This window comes from Clarias gariepinus, chromosome 17 (assembly GCF_024256425.1).
Source record: "Clarias gariepinus isolate MV-2021 ecotype Netherlands chromosome 17, CGAR_prim_01v2, whole genome shotgun sequence".
NCBI lineage: Eukaryota > Metazoa > Chordata > Actinopteri > Siluriformes > Clariidae > Clarias > Clarias gariepinus.
Window position 1 is genome coordinate 7234728 of NC_071116.1, and position 27182 is coordinate 7261909.

General features: G+C 37.4%; 1 protein-coding gene across 2 annotated transcripts in view; it reads left to right on the forward strand.

The window, feature by feature from the left end:
* The window catches only part of cntnap3 (contactin associated protein family member 3), a 163375-nt gene that overhangs the window by 10874 nt on the left and 125319 nt on the right, over positions 1-27182 (forward strand). For both annotated transcript variants that reach the window (XM_053516446.1, XM_053516447.1), the window contains exon 2: positions 21431-21541. In XM_053516446.1, coding sequence (XP_053372421.1) covers positions 21431-21541 — 111 coding nt within the window. The remainder of the gene's footprint in view (positions 1-21430; positions 21542-27182) is intronic.

Here is a 27182-nt window from a genome sequence, read left to right on the forward strand (position 1 = left end):
AACTTGCAGTACATGAATCGAGATTTATTAACACCTAGCGCAGTATTTAAGCAGGAAAATTGGCCGGAAATTACGCCGCACCTGTCAGTGACTCGTGCGTCCCTGTTTGGCTCCCAAGGCCAGGTTTCTCAAAAGACGTGTGCACCTAAAGCCGGACACATTCATCTTGCACACCTGTCACCCCTGATAGGTGATAGTGGGAAGAGAATTCATCATCCAGACCTGTTCTGCCTCGCAGTATATACTGCAGCTGGGAAAATATTTCCTTAGCTGTCGATCCAGAGTGAGCCTGTGGGTTGTGTTTACTTTTGTGTTTGTCTACATATTATGTTAGGATGTTTTCTGAGATTCTCAGAAGACGTTAAGATGCAAGCACGGATTTATTTAGGATAATCATGGCCAGAGTCTATTTCGGAGGTCAGAGCACAGGCGGGTGATATTAAACATGGATAATCCTTATAAATAAAACAAAGCAAGCAGGCAAGGGTCGAAACAGAAGAAGAAAATTCACAAACATGGTTGACAATATTAAGCAAAAAACAATATAAGAATGGGTACAATACCACAACATGAGCAAGAATGTCACTATGATGGAGAATCTGTCACAGTTATAAAGTGCGAGGGGTGTTCAAGTCAAAGTGGGACTTTTGATTGTGCACAATAGCGGACCATAACCCTTTATCCTCTTATATAATCTCCTGCTACACTACTGCAGTTATCCCAACATTTCACTAGTGCATGGACACTATCGAGGTAGAAAGTTTTCTTAGTACACCGGAGCTATGATCGGAAACCTCACGATGGCCTCCCAGGAACTCCTTCAATGGCCCAAACATGTGGAAATGCTCATGAGTCAGAAGTCAGGACTGTATGGGGGATGTGGCAGTTACTCCTAGCCGAGTTCCTGTACTGTGATCAGTTTTATGCCTTCACTTAAGAGAAATTTAATCACAAGTCTCAGTTTGACTTGAACGATCCTTGCAATGTAATCCAAAGTATTGTGCAATGTTATAGCTAACTACTTTTAAAAAGGTGAGATGAAAGGACTGTGTGTTTAGAGACTGACATTAAAGCATCTTACTAGGTTTTACAACCTAATCTAAACCTAATCTACCATGTCTGGATTGAACTGGAATTGACATGTTTTTCCGAAGTGAGAAAAGTGTTCTATATTCATATATGGTGAGGCAGATTGACAATGTTGACAACAACCAAGGTGACAACGAAGGTAAGAGAGATAAGAAAAAGTTTCACAACTAAAGCTGTACTTATTGAGCTGTACTCAGTTTTTCTGAGATATAAATATAAATAGCAGCTTTGCTTCTTTATTTGTTCCACAAAGGGTAACGTCTCACAACTGGCTTACGAGAGCTGTGTAAGTAAATCAATTCTGCAATCTTTTGTAGGTCAATTCCATTTATTTAATTGATTGAATCGGTAGTTCAGTTTTTAATTCAGAATCGATTCACACATTTAAAATGATGTAGGTAAAATTAGTAATGTTAAATACCTAAATTAATTGGAAATATATCACAAATTTTTGCAAAAAATACAAACCGTTTCCATCTTCCAGTATTTGCAAAATACTCCTGTTTTGTGAGAGTATCACCTATTCTTCTTTTGATCATACGGCCAGTTACTTAGCAGAATAACAGCAGGAAAAAAAGATTGTGGCAGGTCACACAGCTTTTCAGTTTTTATTAAATAGGTTTAGTAGTTTTCAATACATCAAAGACTATAAGAAATATGGACCAATATAGAATATAGGTTTTTAATGATATATTTACATTACATACATTGGAGGACCAGAAATCAGTCTCAGAAATTTTTCTGTCTATATGTTGGTCTGTATGTTTGTCTGTGTGTATGTCTGTATGTATGTATGTACTGTATGTCTGTCCAGCCAGATTTGGCTACAGCATAACGCAAAACTGGATGGACAAAATTTAATAAAACTTTGCTTTTTTGACTAAAATCTAACTTCTGAGTAGAAGTGAAGTTATGAGCAGTTATGTGCCAGATTATAAACGCTAGTTTTGACAGCGTCCTGTGCATGCGTCAAACTGTGGGCGCGTCTTAAATTGTAGTTTAACATTCGTAATAAATTAAATCAAAATGTTGAGTAAAAGCGATGTTATAAACAGATTTAATGATCAATTTTAAAATAAGCTACTTGCTAAATGTAAACAAACAGCTGCACCAATAGATAATAATTGGAAAAGCTAAACTTAATATTTTTACTGGGATTAGTTCTTATTTTTACCACTGAAATAACAGCGCTGAAGTTGTATAAGTGAATTTTAAGACAAAACCTCATCCTTACCTGATCTACTTTTTTGATCTCTCATTTGTGATTCACTCTCTGATTATTGAACAGGGAGTGTATTTGGCTGTAAGAAGTATATATTACTGTACAGTGAACAATGCGTAAGATACTCAACCTTACAATAGTTATTTTTTTAGCTTTAACCTTTTAACTATTTCTACTAACTATTTTTCTGACAATGACGAGTACTTATACTAGTATGTAAAAAAAAAGTTGTGGAGGAGTTTGCCTGATTAAATGACAAATTAAAAATGTATTCATTTTTTTAAATAATAAAAATAAATCAGAGTAACACTGCAACACACAGTGCTTGTCAGTACATATAAGCATTTAAGGCAACACCTCCAAAGTGTGTGAAGTAGTAAACTAGAGCAACAGCAAAGTGAATACATCAGTAGTCTAATCAAACCTAAGTAACACAGATGAAATACAACTGGAAATTAGCCTTCTTGCTAATGCTTTAAATCTGCAAGCGCTCAAGTTAGCGGCTCTACCTCTTCAGCCGGGCTCCTCTCGGCTCCCCAGGGCCTGCTCCTGAAATCATTACGCTGCTGAATATCCTATTGCCTCTTCACTGACTGAAGGGTTGGCACTTTCTGCTTGCCAGCGTCTGCCTGTTGTGGGCAAATTATGAACCTGAGCTGACTAGCAAACATACACTGGCAGTCAAATTACTGCAGAAAGAACGTTAGTGTTCTAACCCAGAGGGCAAACATAACACTCAGTGAAACACCCGCAATTTGTCTTAAAGAACCAGTCTGGCCAAAAGTAATATTTATACAGTTTTTTTCCACTATCTCTGACAAAGTCAAAGCACATTATTGTGCGAAATATATCTCCATTGACTGCACAATACCAGTAATTCATTCATCCATTTCATTCACTAATTAATTTATTGTTTTATCCTGGTATGAGGTGGGAAAACACTCTGAAATGGGATGCCAGTTTAATTACATTTAGAGTCATTCACCAACTGCTTTTTTGTTGGGGATTCCAGAGCAAAGCCCTACTGAGAACATGCAGTACAATAACCTTCAGGTCAGGATCAGGATTGAAGTGTTAAAGCTATTCTCTGTGCCACAAATAAAACCCATAACCTGATTACCCTATAAATGTAATGGAAACAATTTTGACTTGAGATATAATCCCTTGTTACACTAATGCACTTATCTTAGTGTTCAACTAGTGCTTGGATACGGTACCATGAAGGTAAAAAAAATTTCTTGGTACGCCGGAGCCGTAAGATCGGACTGCCTGCTTCACGTCTGAAACGCTGGCCTCCCAGGAACTCCATTAATGGCTTGGAATGTGACAATAGACCTGTTATAGTAATATTCCCAGACGAGCTCCGGTAACATTCAAGTGATGTTGGTGAATGCTCGAACGATTCCCACAGACGGATGCATCTCTTCCACAATATTGTGACAAGTTATTTGTTGTTTTTCAAAGATCAGACCTTTCACTCGCACAGTGTTTACAGGAACTACTGCAGTGGGCTTAGAGCCACCTTGGCAAGGATCGTCATTCACAGACATGGGGCCTTCTTTAAAACGTTCGCACCATTCAAATGTTTGAATGCGGCTAGACTCATTCTACTCACTCATTCTCTGTACCAGTTATTCTGTAAAGGGTCATGGGAGCCAAGTTCAATTTTTAGCTTTTTTTCTTTTTTTCAAATCATTTAGATAGTCTCCATTCTCTGCTTTTGTCCTTTTTACATTTTGTATTGGCCGGTGCTTGAACAACCAAATCAGATTATTCCCCTTAATGTGACCTCATATAAGAAGATCCTGAGCTCTGTACAGATCAGTTGCTTCTTGATAAGGGGGTAACTTGGCAGTAGTTCATTTTCATAGACACTGAAATGGCACATTGTGAAAAGGACTGAAACAGAGGGAACTATGAGAAAATGTATTATCTAGGGGGGATTTCAGTAAAATATGGGATCTTTAAATACGCTACATCTTAGTGTTTACTTTCACAGCTAACAGCATGTCATATGTCGGATGAGCTAAACTTAAACGTAAACTGTTATAATTGTTCCTGATATTACTCTCACAGCTCTAAAACAAAATTAAACCACAGACTTAAAAAGAAGTAAAAGTACAAGAGCAAGTCGCTTGTTTAAAAGTGCTACACAAAGAGACAGACAGAGACAGTTTGAGGGTGCACCCTCCAGAAGCCACCTTTGGAAATCTCTGTGCCATTCTGCTCATGTATTCCATTTCACTCTCCACTGCTTCCCCCGGGGACTCGCCGGCAAGGAAGACAGACCTACTGCCAAACTGGGTCAATGGAGGCCCTCGCACCTCTGTTCACCCATGAAAAGTGAATTTGTAAGACAATCCTGTATATAGTAAGAGAGCCCGGATGCCTTTATGACTTTCTTAAGCCCTCATTCTTAAAAGCATACGTGCCAAGCCGAGCGGAGATAAACGTAAATGTTCCGTGTCACTTGCCCAATGTCAGTCTCATGACCTAATGTGTGTCACAGGTTAAAGGCTTTTTTTGTCGTTTGAAAAAGGGCATTGAGGCCATTCAGTACTGTACAGTATGTAGTTACTTATGTAAGGGACCTTTTCACCAGCTCTATTCAAACGCTTATTAAATAGTACATGCTCTTTGTTCACTATTAATACTCATAATTTTGCCGTAATATGTTCATTGTAATACATTACAAAAAGTTATTATTTCTTCTCACAGAAAGTAATTGCTATGATAAAGCACATTACATAGACGACTGGACAAATTGATGAGTATAGAATGTAAGTATATTAATACAGCCGGAATTTTTAAATTGGAATTGATTAAAAGGCGGGTTTACTGCTTGTTGTTTACATTATAATGTATACAAAAGAAAAATGTTTTAGTAAGGAGCAGTTTATTTGGCATTTCTATGAGGGTGAGTCAAAAATTATCCACCCTCTGGCTGTACGATTGATTTTATGGACTTTCAGAAAAGACAAGGACATAATTTTTTCAACATAATCTTCTTGCTTTTTAATACACTTTGTCCAAGTCAACAAGCTTTTTGTATTCCGTAATTAGAAAATGTTTTAGGTAGCTAAAAAAGTTTTAAACCATTTATTTATTTATTTACTTTGTTATGTATAATTATATTTATTTTTATAAATAAGTGTATATATATATATATATATATATATATATATATATATATATATTTCCTGATTTTATAAATATAAATAATTGAAGCAACTTTTAATATAAAATTTAAGTATCTTTTGTAATAAAGATTTCTTTTCCTTGCAAAAAAAAAATGAGGTAATGGGGTAATTTCTTTATTTGGGGTGTGCTGTTATAATATAAGATATATAATAATATAAAGAGGGGTCTATTTTGCAAAATTCACTTTATATTCATTTTTAGCCATTCAGATGGGTCTCCAGTGTGTACATACAAAAAAATCCCTGCTTTTTGTCCTTTTTTCAGTTTTGTACTGGCCAAGCGTAATCAAGCCAATTAGAATTTTACCCTGTTTTGACCTGATGTGAGAAAATACTCTCATTCACCTTCTGCTAAGCTTATGACCCATATGGGACCTTTAAAATAATTAATAACAGTGTGTTTTTTAGCCATCCCAAAACTTTCAATAACATCGTGTCCCAAAGTGATTTTATTTTCCAACTGCCAACTTATTTAATTTGTTTATGGGTTATTTATAATGGTTTGTCCATTCATGACATTATAACATGTTATTAGAGGAGTAAACGATTTTCTTTAAAACTACCATCAGATCTTATTTTAAAATAGAACCAACAATCAGATTTAGGAATTCAACAGCCCTTTAGTATAAGAACTTGAACTAGAACCATAAGCTAAATGTACAGCTTCAGCAGACTTTATCAGACATTATCATGAGCAAACAATTCATCAGTGTCTACTGTCTTGAATCATTGTTTATTTCAAGTTAACTTTGTACCATAAATAGAGTGCGGAGAAAAGAACTCTAAAAGGTTTTAGAAGCAACATGCAGATGAATTGCTCAAGAGGGAAAAGATGACTGCAGTGAGTCAAAGCATCAGGGATGCATGTTGGCCTCCAGTACGTTTACTTGGCACTGTGACGTCGATCTTATGGGTTGCTCCTCTGGAAATTAGAGTCCACAGATGTTCGTGCGATCCTGCAGAAAGGAATTTATTGTAAAGTAATATATATAAATTATGAAAAAATAAAATAGACTGCTGAACAAACTGTATGGAATACACACACACAGACACACACACACACACACTACCAGTTAGATTTTTGGACAGATCTTCTAATTCCATAGTCTTTATTTCTTTCTACATCAAAACAATGCAGAATAAATACCAAAATATGAAAAGATATTATGAATATCATTATGAATATATAATATGAATCTCCTTTGAACAGTTGATATTGAGATGTGTCTGCTACTTATGCTCTGTAAAGCCTATATAATCTGAGGTGCTGTTTGTTAATTGCTGATTTTTGAGGCTGGTAACTCTAAATGAACTTCTCCTCTGCAGCAGAGGTAGGTCTTGTTCTTGCTTTCCTGGGAAGGACTTGATGAGAGCCTGTTTTATCATGGTGCTTGATGGGATTTTAAATACTCTTGACAATACTGTTCTTGCAAGAACAGCTGACCTTCGTGTCTTTAAAGAACAACTGACTGTTGTTGAGTAAGAATAATGAAACTGCTTAAAAGTATTTTATTCTTCAACACCTGCTCAATCTATTGCTGGGCATAGAGTCAAAAAGATGTCTGCAGTACTCTGGTGTTACTTTCTCAGTAGATGCCTGCTTGAGTGCTTCCTGAAGATCATGTACAGTTGAGAATTCCCTTATTTCAGCCATTTTTTTATGCAGAGCTACTGTAGGTGGACACTGGCTTTAGTAACTAGAAGTCCCTACCACCATCTGTTAAATAAACAAGCTGATAGTTGTGTAATTAGCACAACTCTTCAGCCAGACAGACGAGAACTCATAAGTGATAACGTGTGCACAGGGAGAACTACTGTATAACACATGGCATATGTCGTCATAATACTTTTGGTGGGCCCTATATATATATACACTGTCTAGTCAGCCATTTGATCAAAAGTAACATTGAAAGACTCCCACCACAGGCCACAAAGCTTACCAGTAAGGCATGTCTCGAGAGATTTGGCCTGTAAAGTTTTGACAGTCTGACCTAGTGTTGAATTATAAATGACACATACTGCAGCTTTTAGGCTAAAAAACATTAAACCCAAACTAGAGAAAGTGCAGTCACAGTGGAGCTTTAGTCAATACAGTCAGTACTGCAAAACATAAATATATACATATTTTTTTTCTCCTGCAAAGTCTTGGCTAACTCCGCTATGACCTCTATACAGTTTGAATGCATAAATAATAGCTTGTACTCTCACTGAAGAATATTCGTTTCTTGAATTTCAATTTGATGGATGGATAGCTAATTAAGACCGAGCAAACCTGAGCACTAGATGTGTGTGAAATGAGGAAGAAAATTTCGAGTCACTGCTCTAAGTAATTGCAATCATATTGGCTGATTTTGACAAGAAAATGGGATGAGTCTAAAGTGTTAGCATTCTTGTGGATGAAAGCTAACTCTAATGCTAACACTAGACAGCCTTTAGTTCCTTAACTGATGGTCTGTTTTAATTAATTTATATTAATCATCTATCTGAGTGGTTTCTAAAACATATGACGAATCTCATTTTCCGACCAGAGTTATGAGATTTTACATGAAATCAAAGAAGCTTTGCGTGCAGGATCTAGCTTACTAGTTAGCAAGAAAGACATGAGGATAATAAAAACCATTAGATATTATCATGTAAAATAGCACATTTTGTAATTCCTACAACTTGAATTGTTATATTTTCCTACATATAATCTTAAAAAGCATCCATTTAATTATTTTAAAAATCTGTACCGATTTTTTTTTAATAATAGGATTGAGTTTGAGAACAGAATTAGAAAATGTGCAAATTGTGGAAGCATTCATGTTAAAGAACATTAATGCATTTCTGTTAATAGTTTTAATTTATAACAATTTTTTTTTATTTTTCAGTTTCTATTATAATACCATTAAGAATTGGAATCATTTTCTTATTCTTGTGATCATCAGAAAACCGTCCTGTAAAATACAGAGTCATCCCGTAATTAAAAAGTACAAGAGCTGTTTTGTATTGAAACAATATGGGACACGATTTGTTTCATGATTTTAAGAATCAAAGTGAAATCTCTGGGAGAGAAATATTTCAGATTAGGCTACTAAGGCTACGTTTACACTGTCAGGTAAATGTGAACCAATTCCGATTTTTTGTTCATATGCGACACATATCGGATATGTTCTATGTCAGTGTAAACAGAAAAAAAAACGCATGCATTCCGATATTTCTAGATCGGTTTTAGGCCTCCTTCATAAATCAGATATGTGCTAAATCTGGAAATAAATCTGATATAAATCAGATATGTGCTAATGTGATTGTCGTGTAAACAGACAGATCGGATTCTTTGTGTTCTGTACGTCATTAAAACTGCGACTTCTTTGCAGTTTAATGACCTAATGTTATTCTCCAGTGGAAGTGTGTGTGTGAAATTATAACATTGCAGGTGACATGGAAAAGAAAAAGCACATTTCACCTTCGTCTATCTCGGCTAGAGTGTAGCACAAGAACCTCCCTTTAAGTACGCGCAATGTTTCAGAGGGTATGACAAGTGTAAACACGTGTATCGGATATGAGTCATAGTTGAAAAAACTTGTAAACAGACGGTCAAAAAAATCAGATATGTGCAACAAACCAGAATTAGGCATCGCGACCTGCAGGTTAAATGTAGCCTTAGACTCTGCGAAGAGTATCAGATGCATACAGTCAATGAAGAAAAGTTAACTCGTCCTCTCTCACATTGTCTTCACCAAAACAGAGAACACTGCGCTTCTCATTGCTTCTGATTCACAAACCAAAAATAGAGGCAGAATGAAAAAAAAAATAGGTCAGAATGATAACATTTGGACGATCGTTTGCACATGGTATTTTATTATGTCACTGTGTGGGGTAATTAACCTTGTTATTGCCCTGATTCTAGTTTAAGAGCGAGGCAGGGGACTGACTGGGAAGCTCTCTCACTCAGAAGTGTGAGATGATGAGGGAGAAGTTAGTGGACATGAATTCAGGTTGCCTGCAGGGGGAGCAGGGAAAAAAAAAAACGCAAAATCTAACAGCAAGGCCTTTAGCTACTGGATTCAGCGTTGGTTTTAAACCCGGGTAAAAAGGGAGGGTTGTGTCGGGTAGAGCATCCAGTGTACAACCTCTGCTAAGTTGTGTGCGGGTCGGATGGTCCCCTGTGGCGGCAGCAGCAGAAAGACTAACAAATCACAGAAAGAAATGTCAGCGTATAAACAACATGTACAGTTCATTCATTATACTCTGAATATATACTGTATTTTACAGTTTCACAGGCATATTTCATTCTTCTGTTTTGTGCGAAATCAATCAATAAATAAATAAATAAGACAGGCCATTAGGGTCACAGTTAAAAAAAAGGAAAGAAAAGGAGAATAGCAAAATGTAGCAAATTTTGAAAATATAGCAAAATATAAAAGGTACATAACTAGTATATTTTTATATTATTTAATAATATTTTATTATTTAATAATATTGTAATATACACTAATGTTTACTTACCAGTGTGTATCAAACTTATATAATATTGCATGTGGTTTCATATTTAGTTCTTTATATTCCCAAAGTTACCGTTCTGCAATCAGGCAAATCCGTCTGCAATAATTGATAGATACACTTTTTTACTGCAAAAAAACAACAACAACTGAGTAACAAAGAATATTAGCTGTTATATTTCCAGTGACGCATATGTTGTATACAACTTTTACAAATATCTTACAAATATCGAACCCAAACAGCTCATATACTCATATACTATAAAATGAGAAAATATACAAGTCAAATTGAGACTTGTGGTGGCATTTAATTTTATACCTAAATGAAGGTAAAAAAAAGAAAAAAATTTTAGCCCCTTAAAGAAAAGTAACTCCCACCCCCTCATTTTGTTCAGTTCACAGATTTGCCAACCCTATTTTAAATAGTTCATAGGGTGAATGCATTCAGGTAGCAGGGTTGAGAAAAATCATGAGGATTTTTGAATTATTTAATAATTATTTCTGGCTATAGCGTTTAAAAGTCTATTTCCCTGCATTTACATCCATAATTGTAAAAGTTTTGGCACCCTGATAATGGAATCGTCCTTTAAGAAGCTTTGAAAGACATCTAGTTTACCAGCCATGCCCACTGCAATATATTGGATCGCATCAAGCCAGTCAACACACTGCTACATCTTCATTATCTTGCTGACAGTCAGGAGTTTCGAAGCTGCTGTTTTTGTCATGAACTGTTCAAAACACAATGCGCTGCCCTTGATAAGACTGTGGTACTGCAGGGAATGTCTAACCTTGTGCTGTGGTATGAGCAACTGCTTGAAAAAATCCCCCAGAATTATGTGAGTGTCAGGATACACAGTGGGACTTTATAGTATTTCTAATACATGGACTAGTCCATCCTTTATCAAAAGGGGATGCCATATCAGGTCAGTGCAGGGACTCTCAGGAAGTCGTGGGATTTCAAATTCCACTCAGCCGTATTTATGAAACCATCACTTCCCTAATGCGGTTGTTCCAAACAATCCAACCGCTGTTTCTGTTCAGTATATTTGCACCAACAAAGGCAAGAGCATGCAAGGATTATCTTAAGCGTATCTTCACAATACAGTTCTAATTACATAAGCCGTATCGTGGTGACATGGTGTATGCTCGCGTTTCACATCAACCTTAGTATGCGTTCTATTCTTCCTCCAGGCAGTCAATCCGAGTTTTAACACGAATGCTGATTCTGTTCGGCTTGTCATCATCGCCTGCTGCTCAGTTGATACTCATTACTCGTCTTGACATTGCGCGTTGCTCAGCGGGTTCAGCAGTTATTCCATGGACTGGGTCAAAGACAGGATCAAACAGCTCGCATTCCATCAGTGGAAAGCTCTCCACCTAAAAGCGATTGGCAAGGGTGTGTGCCCTGTAACTTAAAATATTAAATAGAAAGCAGAATTAGCATAAATGCAATCCTGGATATATGGAGAAAAGGCTAGCATTGATATCAAGAGCCTCAGAGCTATCTTTCATTTTCTTTAATCAGGGGTTAAAGGTTCCTGTTGTAGTGGTTTTGTCAGTGGCGAAATTTACTGAGTCTTAAAATTGGTTGCGCCAAAATTCAGCTATGTTGGTCAGTAATGATATTCAAGGAAGAACCAAAACATTTCTTAAGATTCGTTGAAGATGTTCATATATCTTTGGTAACCAATTTATTAGGGTTTTGGAAAGTGTTCTATAATGGTTATAGAATAGGATGTTGACATTTTAATCAGATTTTGTAATTTACACAATTTATTGCATAGAAATCGAAATCGCAGTATGAACTTGTGCATTTATGTAATCAAAAAAAAGTACAATGGAAGTATAATAAATAATTCATGTGGAGTTTTGCCTAAACTATACTGAACATGACCTATGGACTGAGAAACTCACTATAGACCTAGGTAAAAGCCCTCATTTGTCAGTGAATTGTTTGTTTTAAACTAGTGGTGTGTGTGTGTGTGTGTGTGCGTGGCTTTGATGACTGAAAAAGGCTAATCTGGTGTTTTTTTTTAACCTTAATATAAATAATTAATAAAGCACTCGGAGGCATCATAGAGAACATCAAAGAGACAAGAAAATCACTAATGCTGTCACATATTATTTAGCAAAAGCTACGAAAAGATGGATTTCAGAAACCAATAAACACATGAAACCAGAAATACAGTATATATTGTCATTGACTAATTCTAGTGCCATTATTTGCTTATAATCTATAATATTCACTCACCTAAAGGATTATTAGGAACACCATACTAATACGGTGTTTGACCCCCTTTCGCTTTCAGAACTGCCTTAATTCTACGTGGCATTGATTCAACACGGTCCTAAAAGCATTCTTTAGAAATGTTGGCCCATATTGATAGGATAGCATCTTGCAGTTGATGGAGATTTGTAGGATGCACATCCAGGGCACGAAGCTCCCGTTCCACCACATCCCAAAGATGCTCTATTGGGTTGAGATCTGGTGACTGTGGGGTCCATTTTAGTACAGTGAACTCATTGTCATGTTCAAGAAACCACTTTGAAATGATTCGAGCTTTGTGTCATGGTGCATTATCCTGCTGGAAGTAGCCATCAGAGGATGGGTACATGGTGGCCATAAAGGGATGGACATGGTCAGAAACAATGCTCAGGTAGCCCGTGGCATTAAACGATGCCCAGTTGGCACTAAGGAGCCTAAAGTGTGCCAAGAAAACATCCCCCACACCATTACACCACCACCACCAGCCTGCACAGTGGTAACAAGGCATGATGGATCCATGTTCTCATTCTGTTTATGCCAAATTCTGACTCTACCATTTGAATGTCTCAACAGAAATCGAGACTCATCAGACCAGGCAACATTTTTCCAGTCTTCAACTGTCCAATTTTGGTGACGTTGTGCTAATTGTAGCCTTTTTTTCCTATTTGTAGTGGAGATAAGTGGTACCCGGTGGGGTCTTCTGCTGTTGTAGCTCATCCGCCTCAAGGTTGTGCGTGTTGTGGCTTCACAAATGCTTTGCTGCACACCTCGGTTGTAACGAGTGGTTATTTCAGTCAAAGTTGCTCTTCTATCAGCTTGAATCAGTCGGCCCATTCTCCTCTGACCTCTAGCATCAACAAGACATTTTCGCCCACAGGACTGCCTCATACTGGACGTTTTTCCCTTTTCACACCATTCTTTGTAAACCCTAGAAATGGTTGTGCGTGAAAATCCCAGTAACTGAGCAGATTGTGAAATACTCAAACCGGCCCGTCTGGCACCAACAACCATGTCACGCTTAAAATTGCTTAAATCACCTTTCTTTCCCATTCTGACATTCAGTTTGGAGTTCAGGAGATTGTCTTGACCAGGACCACACCCCTAAATGCATTGAAGCAACTGCCATGTGATTGGTTAATTAGATAATTGCATTAATGAGAAATTGAACAGGTGTTCCTAATAATCCTTTAGGTGAGTATATATTGTAAATACAAGGGATGTTCAGGTCAAACCAGGACTAGTGATGACACTACTTGTGAATAAAGGCGTAAAACTAATTGACACCGATATTCAAGCAAGTACAGAGATTTGAGCAGTGCAACAGTATTAAAGAAAGCCGCACATCTGTGAATGACGATTTCGGCCGAAATGGTTTAGGATGAATAACTTGTGGCAAACTTTCAGAAGAGACGCATTTGTTTGTGGGAGCTGTACACACAATCATTCACAAAGACCACTTGGACATTACAGGAACTTGGCTTGGAGTTATTGCCACATCCCCCATACAGTCCTGACCATTTTCACATGCTTGGGCCATTGATGGAGTTCCTGGGATGCCAGTGCTTTAGATGTAAAGCAGGCAGTCCATCATGGTACTGCAAAAACTTTTCCTCCTTAATGGTATCCAAGCACTAGTGAAATGCTGGGATAAGTGTATAAGTGCAGCAGGGGATCATACAGAGAAATAAAGGTAGTTTATAACTGTGTTCTGTTATTCTGCACTATCAAATGACTAAATGACTCATTTAATAATTAAATAGTGCAGTTTAAATCATAATCGCAATGTTAATTTTTTTAATCAAATCATGCAGCCCTAGATTTTGCCTTAGGTAAAAAAAAAAATGCATATTTTTAGTAGCATACTGTGTATCTTTCTTACAAAAAATTTAATTACAATCTGTTCTTATTAATTATTGTAGGGGTTTAAAATGAATGGCTTTGAAATAACTTGGAAGGCAAGTTTAAGAGATCAATTGTTATTTAGTACTTATAGCTTTTGCTTAGTGAATTTTAATTAATTTACATACCTAGTGAACATCATAGAAATTGTGTTTCTGAGACGAGCAAGTTACAGTGGCTAATTAAACCACCAAACCAGCAAGCTATCAACATCTGCATTTACATGCTATTTAATATGATGCAAATTTCCAAATTGGCTTGCGATAATTAAAAGTACGATTATCACACATGTAATATTTTCACTATCAGTTCAGGGAGAAGATCAGGATCGTTTAACTCATCAGCTCTGTTAACATCTGAACTTGATTTGAGCAGAAATGTCTGTCTCTTTGTGGGGACTATACACCCCTCCTGTGCAGATTGCCTCAGATTGCACTGTGGACAAGAAACTGGGCAATGTGTGATGATCCATGATTGGAGCTATTGTTTCTGTGATGCAGTAACTCTGAGTTCACACTTCAGGTACAAGCAGAAAATTAAATCCTTTCCCCTCGGCAAGCATCAGGGCCGGAATACCGTTGCAGATTGTCCTGGCTCAATTTAACCCAGTGAATCTGGAGCCGATCTGTGGAACGCTGGCCACAAGCCAGGAATGCGCCAGTCCATCACAGATCATTATCAAGTGCCAATAAAGCTGTTATCTCACATCTACCAGACAGGTTCTCAGTTGTAGTTTATGTGTCAATAAATTAATGCTCCAAGGCACCACAGCACAGTGGTCACAGTGCTTCTAAAACATCATTATCCATCTTAAAGCCAGAATTTTGGACTGTAAATTTCAACTTTGGTGCAAAGACGTTAATGAATCGGGGAGAACAATTCCCCACCATGTAAGCACCGTAATCATTGAAGTCATTATCCGCTAGACAGTGCTTGCTTTCTGAAGGTCATGTCCCAATTCATTCATGCTCTGATGGACAAGGGACTACATAATTTTCATTTTCTGGTCAGATTAAATTTCACAATATTGCATCATAAAGCAAAAACCATCTCTTTTATCTCTATCAAATCAATGCTAATTTATATTATACTGCACCCTTTGGCCTTTTATACCAAACCTAATTTGCAGTTCTTTCTTTGGCTTAGTTTGCTTTGATAGAAAACTCCTCCTATGTTGTTTATGACACTAATCAAACATACGTTGGTCCACTTAGATCAGTCCTTGACCGAAAGGTCCTGGTTTTAATTCTGATCTTGTGTATTCCTAGGATAGGATCCAAAGCCACTGGTTACTGAAGATGAATGAGTAAACTAAGAATGAAATGAACGAATGAATTAAGTGGAATCCCATCCTGGATATAGTCCTGCTTTATTTACATTATTTCCAGGATTAGATTCTGAATCCACTGGATAAGTCAATGATAAATGAATATGATGTTTATCATATCAAAATGCTAATACATTTATGAACAAAGTGGTGTCCCCTCTAGGATCTATTCTCATTTCACTTCTGGTTTGTCTGGGATCAGCCACTGGTTATGTTCTGTATGCCTGTATGATAAATGAATGAGGGAATGAATTAAATGACATACCATCCCGTTTGTATTGCCACTTATTGCCCAGTATTCCTTAGATTAGGCTCAAGACCTATTAGTTACTGAAGCTATGTGATAAAAGAACTGGCATCCCATCTCTGCTGTATTTTGTGCTTCTTGCCTAGTATTCCAATGACAAATGAAAGGACTAATATCCATCTCTTCATTTAATGCATTTATAATACTCTGTGGAGGCCAATGCAGAGTTTCAGCATAAATAATGAAAAATATAGGGGCCCTTTTACACTGCAAAGAAAATACACCCATTCCATAACAAAGCACCAGGATCATGGTGGATCTGAAGACAGTTTCAGGAAAGCTTATACTGTAGATGCTAATTAAGGAAACTCACATCATTCTTGCGTTGTTGAACTCTTCATTTAATTACACCTACTGTAACCCAACCTAATCTTAAGGTCAACACTCATAGCAAACAGTGTTGTTCTTGCTCGGCTTCACCTTATCTGCATGAGTAAACATGCATTACTTATTTCAACTAAACTTCTATAGTTTCAGCTGTATTATACCATTCTGTCGTTATTTCTTCACCAATAGGGCATATTGGATTCTTATTCTATTGTATAATATATTATGATATCATAGCAGAGTGGTTAGTACCTCCAGGATCTAAAGTCCGAGTCTCAATTTGGGTGTGTGCCTGTGAAGTTTGCATGTTCTTTTGCGCTTGGTGGGTTTCTCCAGATAGTCCGGTTTTCTCTCACAGTCCGAACACATGGAGAGAAGACTAATTGGCATTTCCCACTGTGTGTATGTGTGTGTTCGTGGGTGTCCAGGGTGTAATGAGTGCCATGGCTAGGCTCCAGGCGTTGCTCGACCCTCTACATATAGAACTGGTATAGAAAATGAGTGAGTGAGATATGATATCATTATTAGTAATATTTATGATAACATGATTATTGGATAACATACCTTTTTCAACATAGAGCGATCTCATAATATTAAAATAATTAACTTTAAAATCACCTAGGTTTTGGCTTTTCTGTGGAATCAGGCTTAACGTGCTAGCCTTTGGTCCACGTGGGCATGGGTGAACCTTGGGTGCCCATGATCCTGTCACCACCTTGCTGGTATACAGCTGATAATCTGTGTTGTGATTATGTCTCATTTACCTCCTTTTGCAGTCTAGAATGTACATTTTACCTCGAGTGTCCTTCTTATCCCTGCACTAGCATGAACATGCAAACTCTATCTTTATCTTTAATATCCATAATTCTCCTTCATTGACATGAATTGTGTGTCTATTTAAAAATCTGACGAAATGCTGAACTCCAAAGCTGTCTGCAAGGTGTTTGTGTCCTAAACGATCATCTTAGGGCCTTTACAAACTACGCTACCTTAGGAGCACACCTCAGAAATGGATATTAGTTTGCACAAAGTGCCTTGTGAACAGCTGGTCTGGTGTGCTGTTGACTTATTGCTAATACTGTTGCGGCTAAAGCAGTTTGTCATTTTCATTTTAGTTCCAGGGCCTAATTAATGGAACAACACAAACGTGCATCAGAAGCCAATTATATTAATGGCGCCTCACGTTTTATGCGTAGAGCTGCTGCATGAGTCAGGCAAAAAAAAAAAAAAAAACACATACAAGAGACTGTTGTGTAGAGTACATGATGGTTGGGAATAATGAGGTTATTTTTTTTGTTTGTTTGTTTTTAATTTGTTTGTCTCTGATTAACAGAGACTGCTAAAGTAATTGCGTGTCTAATGACATTGTAAAGTGAAATAGTTTTTATCTCATAGGAAACAACAGGCCTGGTTTTAAAGACACAAAAAGTGCTTTATTACGGTCATCAATTTTATCTTATCGGTAATAAACCCGATGGCGTCCTTTTCAACCAAGTGCCCGAGTTATAGCAGTTATCTCGGTATTAAAAGACGCAAAAATTCAACTATTGTTAATGAGCTGTAGACAAGAGGGAGTCATTTTGCAGGATATCAGTGAGGTTCTACAAAATGGCCATCATTAGCTTTTATTAATTATTGAAGATTCGCATTATTAGAGGTGGATGATAAAGTATAAATTTATTAGCAATACCCACCATAAAAGTAAAAGCTTCAACGTGTTAGCTCAGTCCTAGCTTACCCTCTGGACTAACGTTTTAGCTTAAATCAGGAAATTAATACAAAATATGCATTAACACAGAGTGTGGAAAATACTAGAGGAAATACTAGAATCCCTGTGAGGGGGCGACTTTATGTAAGCATCGTCTTTATCCTCTTATGGTGATGAAGTATCGTAATTGCGTCCTCGAAAAAAAAGCTGTGCTGTTCTCTTATCTTGCATTTTCACGAGATGAAGTGACTGCATGTTGGGCTAAAATTAAAGTTTTAGGACAGTATTTGAGCTGCATTGTGTTGTAATTTGCTCACTGTTTGTTTCACTGCTGACTGTGGAAATAATGTCTAGAAATGATTCAAGCTATTTAACAGACATACGTAAAAAAAAATAATAATAATCTACTAAAGGTTGAATATACAGTCTACAGTATACACTACAGTGGTACCTCAGCATACAAATTTATTCTGTTCCAGATGTGAGTTCTTAAGCCACACATTTGCATTGCCACCCTTCCACCCAGAAATTTTACCTTTTTCCATTACATTTCTTTATATAAAAAACAATCATAACATTTAAAAATAACTTGTAAATTAAGTAATATGAAATAAATACACATTTAACCTCACTTAGTAGTATTTTATTTTTATAAAGTGGCTCCCTTTTCCTCCTGCTACCGTCCTTGCTACTGTAACTTTCTTGGGCCGTCCCATGGTGCTACAGTATGTCTCCAGTAAATCTTACAGAAGATGCCCCAAAAATAATAATAATTCTAAAAACCTGCTTCGCTTGGCTTTTAACAAAGGCAAACCAATTTTAAACTGTTTCTGAATGTACGGACAACTTAGCCAGCGTTTGGTACGGCTCGGTTCATTCGCCTCTTATGCCCAAAATGCTTAGCATGTGGAGGCAAATTTCTTGTCAAATTTCGGTTCCTAAGGTGAAAATTTGTGAGCCAAGGTACCACTGTATTTTGGACATTATCAGTTTTTTTTATCACTTTTTTATCACTTTTTTTTTGCAAAGCTTGGATATGCAATCTGCCTGTTCCAGATCCCTGGCCCAGCAATTTGTCCACCTCTGATTTGAACCATATTGAATTACCTTAATGGCTAAAACTCTTCAAGCGAAACAGGAGTATAGATATGAATTATTCACATAGCACATGTCTATAAATATACAGTATCTTTACAGGGACCATTTAGCATCAACCCAGTGGTATTGCGCCAATCAGCTACCATCATCTATTAGTTATACAACCCTACATTATCATCTAGAGGTGGCGTTATCAGTGTGCGTTTATCTGTTTAACGCAGTATTTCACTTTTTAATTCAAACACTGTAGTACTTAAGTGTCAGTTAGCATTAAACCTGTGGTAACTCTGCTAATCGGCCACACAGTGTTAGCATTTTGATCACAGTAGCTTATCTGTGTTGTCTAATGCTAGTTGTTAGTCTTTTAGGTGCTACCTCATCGAGGGGTCACCACAGTGGACCATCCAATCCACACAACAACTTGGCACAGGTTTCACACCAGTTGCCCTTTTTGACACAAACCCTCCCATTTTATCTGGGCTTGGGACTGGCACTGCATCCAGGAGCGGGGGTTTGGGTGGCAGGCAAGAAAGCTACCACTGAGCCAATGCCCAATGTGTTGGCTAATGCTAAGCAGTGAGCTAATCATTCTAAAATGTATGGGAGGGCTAATTTAATTGTGTATTTTATTGTTATTAAAAACTCATCGTAGCTGATTTACAAAATCTTCTTAAGTGCAATGTTATTAGTATCTATCCTTCATACATGCCAGCCACAGTTTAAAAATATGGGCTGAAAATCTTTTGCTACAGTCTAATAAGCTAATAAGATTTGGCATTATTATCTTATTAGCATTATAACAGCTAGGTCAGATAGATAACACTATATTAAGAGAATTATGTTAATCAGCCATCATTAGCCTTTGTTAGTTACTTAAGCTCAATGCGGGCTTTAAATACAACATTGATGACAGAAATGTGAACCAGGAATGATTTAGGGAATATTTCATGCTAAATTACTGCCATATCTAATGGACAGGGGTCATTTGGATTTATAATACTCAGATTATGCGAGTCATCAGTTACTATTAGCTTTTATTTATTATTTATTTGCTTTTGGAGAGATGCTATAAAAAATAAGGGTTTATAATTTTACAGCAGTACCTAAGCATTTTAATTTAGTAAAAAATTTGTATGGCAAAAATCATTTTCCCATAGGAAATAATGCAGATAATCCATTATAGCCATCCAAAAATATTACCAATATTACCAATTTCCAACACTATAATCATATTTTTTGCGTAAAAAAACAATAAAAACATTTAAAAAAGGTATATAAATAATGTTAAATATTAAATAAATAGAGGTTAAGCCTCACTAAGCTCTAATTTATCATTCCTCATGGCACCGGCTGCTTGAAATATGAAACTGAAAGTGGCTATCTTTTCTTCTTGCTACTGTCCTTGCTAACATTCTTTGGAATCATGATACTATGTTTTTAAAAAATCTTGCACAAATTGGCTTTTCACTAACACAAACAAGTTTTTAATAACTCTTTGATGACGCAGAACTTAGCTGCCGTTCAGTTCAGCTTGATTCGTTTATTTGTAGGCCAAAAATGCTTAGTGTACCAAGGCAAAACTTCTGTATCATAGTGTCTACTGTACAAGCCTCGGGAGACAGTATTGTGATCTAGGGCTGCTCCAGTTGGTCGGGTCTAATCTCAGCATTATGTGGCAATAAATGAATGACCTGCACATGCGGAATGACCAGGTTATCAATAGAGTTTTTCCTTCCCTGATGGCACAGATATATTCAAAGACTTAAATAGTGAAAGAGTGATTCTTGGAGTGTGAAGAACAATTTACAAACCTGATTTGACCATCACACTACTGTACATGCTATAGTACAGTGTACAACTTTTTGTTATTGGCCAGACTGTGTAAATGCAGCTGTAACTGGTTCGATCTTTTTGCTCGGGTGGCACCACAGAAACAAGGTGAGGAAAAATTTATTTATAAAAAATAAGGGAAGGAAAAGGGTTAAAGGAGGGAGAAGGGGAAAAGGGGAGGAAAGCTGGCGCGGAGAAAGCCCGAGATCCATTAACGTTAATTATCGCCAGCCGGCACGAAGTGGAGCCTATGGAGTAACTGAGGAGCGACAACAGATTGAGGCACACGCCCATCACAGGAAAATGCCGTGACAGCAGCATACTACAGTATATTTTATTTAATGCTAAGATTACCTACTTCGTTTATTACTAAGTAATATGTTGCTGAACTTGGAAAAACTTTACGAAGTTGAGCCGACCATCCCATGTTCAAAGTTGAAGCTTTTTCTTTGGGATTATCCTGCTCAGAGGTCAGGGATTATAAGTTAGGACATCTTGTCTGATGCAGCATTCATCCCACTGGTACTACTATCTTCAGGTAGTTTAAAGGCATTGTGGATAATAAAGGACAATATTACCAAGTTATTTATTTATTTGTGCAATGATTGTTTTTTTTCACACTCATTGACTCCGCACTAATGAAAGTGTATTAATCTCTTTACACCTAATCTCTTAGATGGCTGTGACAGTCCCCTGGTATCTAATCTTCCACAGCCAGCCTTTAGGAGTTCTTCTCAGCTATCCAACAGCCACGGACCTGGCTACGCCAAACTCAACAGGAGAGATGGTGAGTGCACTTTTTTTTTTGTGTACTGTAACTTTGGTTATTAACGGCACATTTTCAGCTCCATCACGAATCGTTTCAGTCATCCAGGTTAGCTTGACAGTTTTCTAGCAGTCAGTCAAAGTGAATGATTGTGCATTTTGATTGCCTCCAAACCGATGATGAAACTTGCTAAAGTTTGCTTTTCCTTCCTACTAGACAGCAGTTTATCTTTTCGCATCCTTCTCGTTCAGTCTTCTTGCATGCCATTGGAGTGTCCAGAGGACAACCTGGGAGCCATACACACTTTAGATTGCTTTGGTTGGACAGATTGCATCATGTGTTATGTGAACGTTTCACCATGAAATCCGGTTGCAATTGAAATGCTGTACAATTCATTTGTACTTCTGCAGTGTTTTTTCTAACTGAAATCACAGTAAGTTTCATTTTAGATGTCTGCATCTGATATCTTAAATCTGATTATTTTTTACCTTTTTTAAACCATGTTTGACAGCACCATCGTTAGTCATAGAACATAGAACAGGGCTGTTAAAAAAAAAACATGGCTGTGGCTGATTTCATTTTAATCTAGACTATAAAGAAAAAAAAAAGGTAAAGGGGTGTCCGTCTACATGGCATCCGTCCTATTGGGCGATGTATACTTCCCACCCTAGAGATAAATCCGTCATTGCCATGCCAGTTACCTACTGTACAGAATTGGGTTGCTGGCTTGATGCCAGATTGTATCTACAGTAAGCACTTGGGGGTGAAGGACCTTGTCCAACAGTGGCAGCCTGGTGGCTTGGTCGTACCCATCGAGCTACCGCATGCAGTCAACTGCCTTCAATGTACTGTATGCACTTTTCCATCTTTAGTTGCTAAACAAAGACCATTTTTTTGTCAATATTCTATGTTAGCTATGAAAAGAATATGTCCTCTCACAATCCCTCACTACTCTACCTTGTTAGGGATAATTTTAAAACGTACTTAGAGAGTACCTCAAAATTGCGCGTTTATTGTTTTAATCCATTTGTGCCGAGCCGTTTAGTGTCTCTCAGTTAATACGACTCCCTTATTATCAAACACTGCAACGAGGTATGGAGGCATTCGCTGAATAGCAGTAATGACTCCACACACTCTCTGCATTAGTGTAGGATAATGCATAGACTCGGTGGGCTCACTTTCCATCACCCAGTCTATAATTACATTGTGTATACAGGTTTCTACACGCATGTCAAAAATTCTGAAAATGTCACCCACTTGGGTGGGAGGGAGGCGTAATTATTTCCGCTTATGGATCTTTGAAAGGATCTGGATTTATTTCAGGGTCCTTTCAAAATTTGTTCATTTCTGATTCTAGCTGGTGAGCTCTCTTCTTATGTTCTTACCAGCATACACACACACGCGTGCAACACACATACACACACACACACACACACATATTAATCTCTCCACAGGATAAAGCATAGCACACTTTAAAGACAGGTTGCTGCTGAAAAACAAAAAACAAACATAAAATCAGAAGGAAACCAGCAGCTTTTCCTCCTTACCCATGTATTTGCAGGCTGGAGGCATCTGATAATGCATAACTAAACTCTCGGCCGGTGATCGTGCTGTTCCTGGAGAGCCTCAGAAATCAGTTTCTTTTCTATAAATTCTGCAAAAATGAAGAGTTGGTGGGCATTGCTCTAGGCATTCTGCAAGCTTGAATTGAACAATAAAATCTTTCCAGTTAACCTATCCAAAGGAAAAACAAAATGTTGCTCGGAGGCAATGTGTTTATGATATTTAGGAAAACTGGATAATGAATCCAAGGCTGTTTCCACACAGAATAGAATTTCTAATACTATAGAGTGTCTAAGCTCATGCAAGTGCAAATAAATGTGATTAAAATAATGATTCAAAATATGAATAGATTCATTAATTAAGTTATTAAAACATAAAACATCACTAAACCTGATTTTACACTATTAAACTTGTAGACTAATGAACTATGTCATTTCTTTAATGCCCTAGAAACTACACAAATGGCCTAGAAACTGTCGACACCCTCATTAAAAAAAGCATTATGAATATGCATGATTTTGGAAACACACTCAGGTCCTCTGAGTATTCTAGCTCAGATTTGTGGGACACACACGTAGGAGTTTTGGTATCCGGAGTCCCAGTTTGCATATTCATATTCTCAGATGTGTATGTAACATCAGTCAAACCTGTCACAGTTTATAAGATGAACTAATAAAAAGTAATATTCCGCTCATCATCTAAAGTCAAGTCCAAAATTAGCTTAAATTAAAATGTTTTAACCACACAAACACACACACACACACACACACACCTCTAACACACACACCTCTAACACACACGCAAACCTAACACAACGTCTCTCTTTATACTGTACACACACCTATAATGCACTGTTTATTTCTTTTGCTCACACACACATATACACACACACACACACACACACACCTCTAACACACAACATATCTCTCCTTATACACACACCAGTAACACAAAACCTGTATTTCTTTTTGCTTCTGTGCCTACACACACACACACACACAAACACACACACATCTTGATATACACACATCTTTATAACACACAACCTGTATTTTTCTCCTTGCATGCACACACACATACAGTAAACACACACCTGTCTAACACACAACCTATATTTATGCACACAACTCTAACACACTTGCACCAGTGTATGCACACACACACACACACACTTGCACAAGCACACACACACACTACCCATAACCTGTCTGTTTCATTTCTCTCTTTCTCTCTCTTTCTCACACATGCACACATGCGTGACACACGAGTGACAATCTGGGCATAAACCATTGGATAGGCCTCATGCTTTTATTGTCAAACAGATTTTTGGAACAGAATAAAGTTTACCTTCAGTAACACAAATTTCCATAATTATGCACATCCCCATCTTTTATAATAATAGCAGTATTCAGTATTTTGTGCAGACTTCTCTGGTGGAAATGACAGCCCTTAGCCTGTTTCTATAGTGTTTAGCCAGATTGGAGAGAGCTTGTGGAGGGATCCTGGACCAGTGTTCCATGCAGAACATTTCCAACTCTATTAACATTTTAGGGTTTCACTTTCAGCTTTTCAACCGGGTTCAAGACCTCGATTTTGTGTGGTTTCCCATACTTTATTAAAATGTGTGTGCCTCTTATATTTAGCCTAGTTATTAACCAAAACATGAGCCTGCAATTAACTGAAGCTTTAGTTAGTATGGTGGCATAGCGAGCCGCTGAGTTTATAAATGTTCCCACCCCTGAAAGAAGCTGCATTGTACACCAGTATTCATTACAGACTATTCAACCAATAACAAAACTTACTGTAGCCTTGCTGTTCCTGGCTACCACGGCATCTATTGGACAATAAGGTTTTAGACATGAGTGTGACGTAGGAGCACATAATATACTGCAATAAATATAGTAGTGTGTGATATTACGTTTGTAGGGGAGTTACTAAATTACTCATTACTTTAGTCTGTTAAGTAGGCTGTGAAATACCCATGTCATTTTCTTTACAAATTACAATTTAAACAACAGACACACAGAATTTATATATATATTTATTTATTTATTTATTTATTGCTCTGGCATGTTTGTATAGTTGAAATAAAATAAAATTCAGCTAATCATATGGCCTAGTTTGTGATAAAAAACCCCCACAATATATTACACAATCTTATGTAATTTAATATACAGTCGTGGCAAAAAGTTTTGAGAATGACACAAATATTAGTTTTCACAAAGTTTGCTGCTAAACTGCTTTTAGATCTTTGTTTCAGTTGTTTCTGTGATGTACTGAAATATAATTACAAGCACTCCATGCGTTTCTAGGCTTTTATCGACAATTACATGACATTTATGCAAAGAGTCAGTATTTGCAGTGTTGGCCCTTCTTTTTCAGGATGCTCTCAATCAACTTCTGGGCCAAATCCTGACTAATAGCAACCCATTCTTTATATCACTTCTTGGAATTTGTCAGAATTAGTGGGTTTTTCTTTGTCCATCCGCCTCTTGAGGATTGACCACAGGTTCTTAATGGGTTTAAGATCCGGGGAGTTTCCAGGCCATGGACCCAAAATTTCAACGTTTTGGTCCCCGAGCCACTTAGTTATCACTTTTGCCTTATGGCACGGTGCTCCATCGTGCTGGAAAATGCATTGTTCTTCACCAAACTGCTGTTGGATTATTGGAAGAAGTTGCCGTTGGAGGGTGTTTTGGTACCATTCTTTATTCATGGCTGTGTTTTTGGGCAAAATTGTGAGTAAGCCCACTCCCTTGGATGAGAAGCAACCCGACACATGAATGGTCTCAGGATGCTTTACTGTTGGCATGACACAGGACTGATGGTAGCGCTCACCTTTTCTTCTCCAGACAAGCCTTTTTCCAGATGCCCCAAACAATCGGAAAGAGGCTTCATCGGAGAATATGACTTTGCCCCAGTCCTCAGCAGTCCATTCACCATACTTTCTGTAGAAGATCAATCTGTCCCTGATGTTTTTTTTGGAGAGAAGTGGCTTCTTTGCTGCCCTTCTTGACACCAGGCCATCTTCCAAAAGTCTTCGCCTCACTGTGGGTGCAGATGCGCTCACACCTGCCTGCTGCCATCTTAGTAGCCACAATATCCCTGCCTGTGAAGCCATTTTTATGCAACGCAATGATGGCATGGTTAACAATGGAAGAACAATGATTTCAAGCATCACCCTCCTTTTAACATGTTAAGTTTGCCATTCTAACCCAATCAGCCTGACATAATGATCTCCAGCCTTGTGCTCGTCTACATTCGCACCTGAGTTAACAAGACGATTACTGAAATGATCTCAGCAGGTCCTTTAATGACAGAAATAAAATGCAGTGGAAAGGTTTTTTTGGGATTAAGGTAATTTTCAGGGTAAAAAGGACTATGCAATTCATCTGATCACTCTGCATAACATTCTGGAATACATGCAAATTGTTATTATGAAAACTTAAGCAGCAACTTTCCCAATTTCCAATATTTATGTAATTCTCAAAACTTTTGGCCACGACTGTACATACAATAACACAATTTAATATATAACCCCAAAAATTAAAAAAATACACCAATCCCCTTCTCCACCAAAGTGAAGCAGGTGCTAGTTCTAGTCTTAGTTCAAAGCTTGTTCAGGAGGGAATAGAACCTCCCATGAACTGGCTTTGTTTTTTCATAGGCTATAGAGTCATGTTATTATGTCACTGTATACTTACATGTATGTCTCTACTTTTAGAGTATGGATACTTCAACATGGCTTTGCGAGCAGTTCTCCTGGCTTTATCATGATTAGAAAGCATCTGAGCTGCCCATTTTTTTAAAGATGACTGCCACAAGCTTTTAGTTGATTGTGATAATCCCGATGTAAACGGTTCTTTGTTCTAGCCCAGCAAAGTGTTGGTGCTGCTATGGAACTATGTTCTCCAGTCTGAAGACTGGTGCTTTGGCTGCTAGAAACAAAGAACTGATTCGGGATTGGGTACAGAATCAGATCTTTTGAAGGATATAAGAGGAATGCTTAACCCATGTCAGCAGGAGAGGGATGTCCTGATTTAGACCTAATGTTATTGTAATCTTTCTGTTTTTTGTGTTGATGGCACTGTGCTCACAA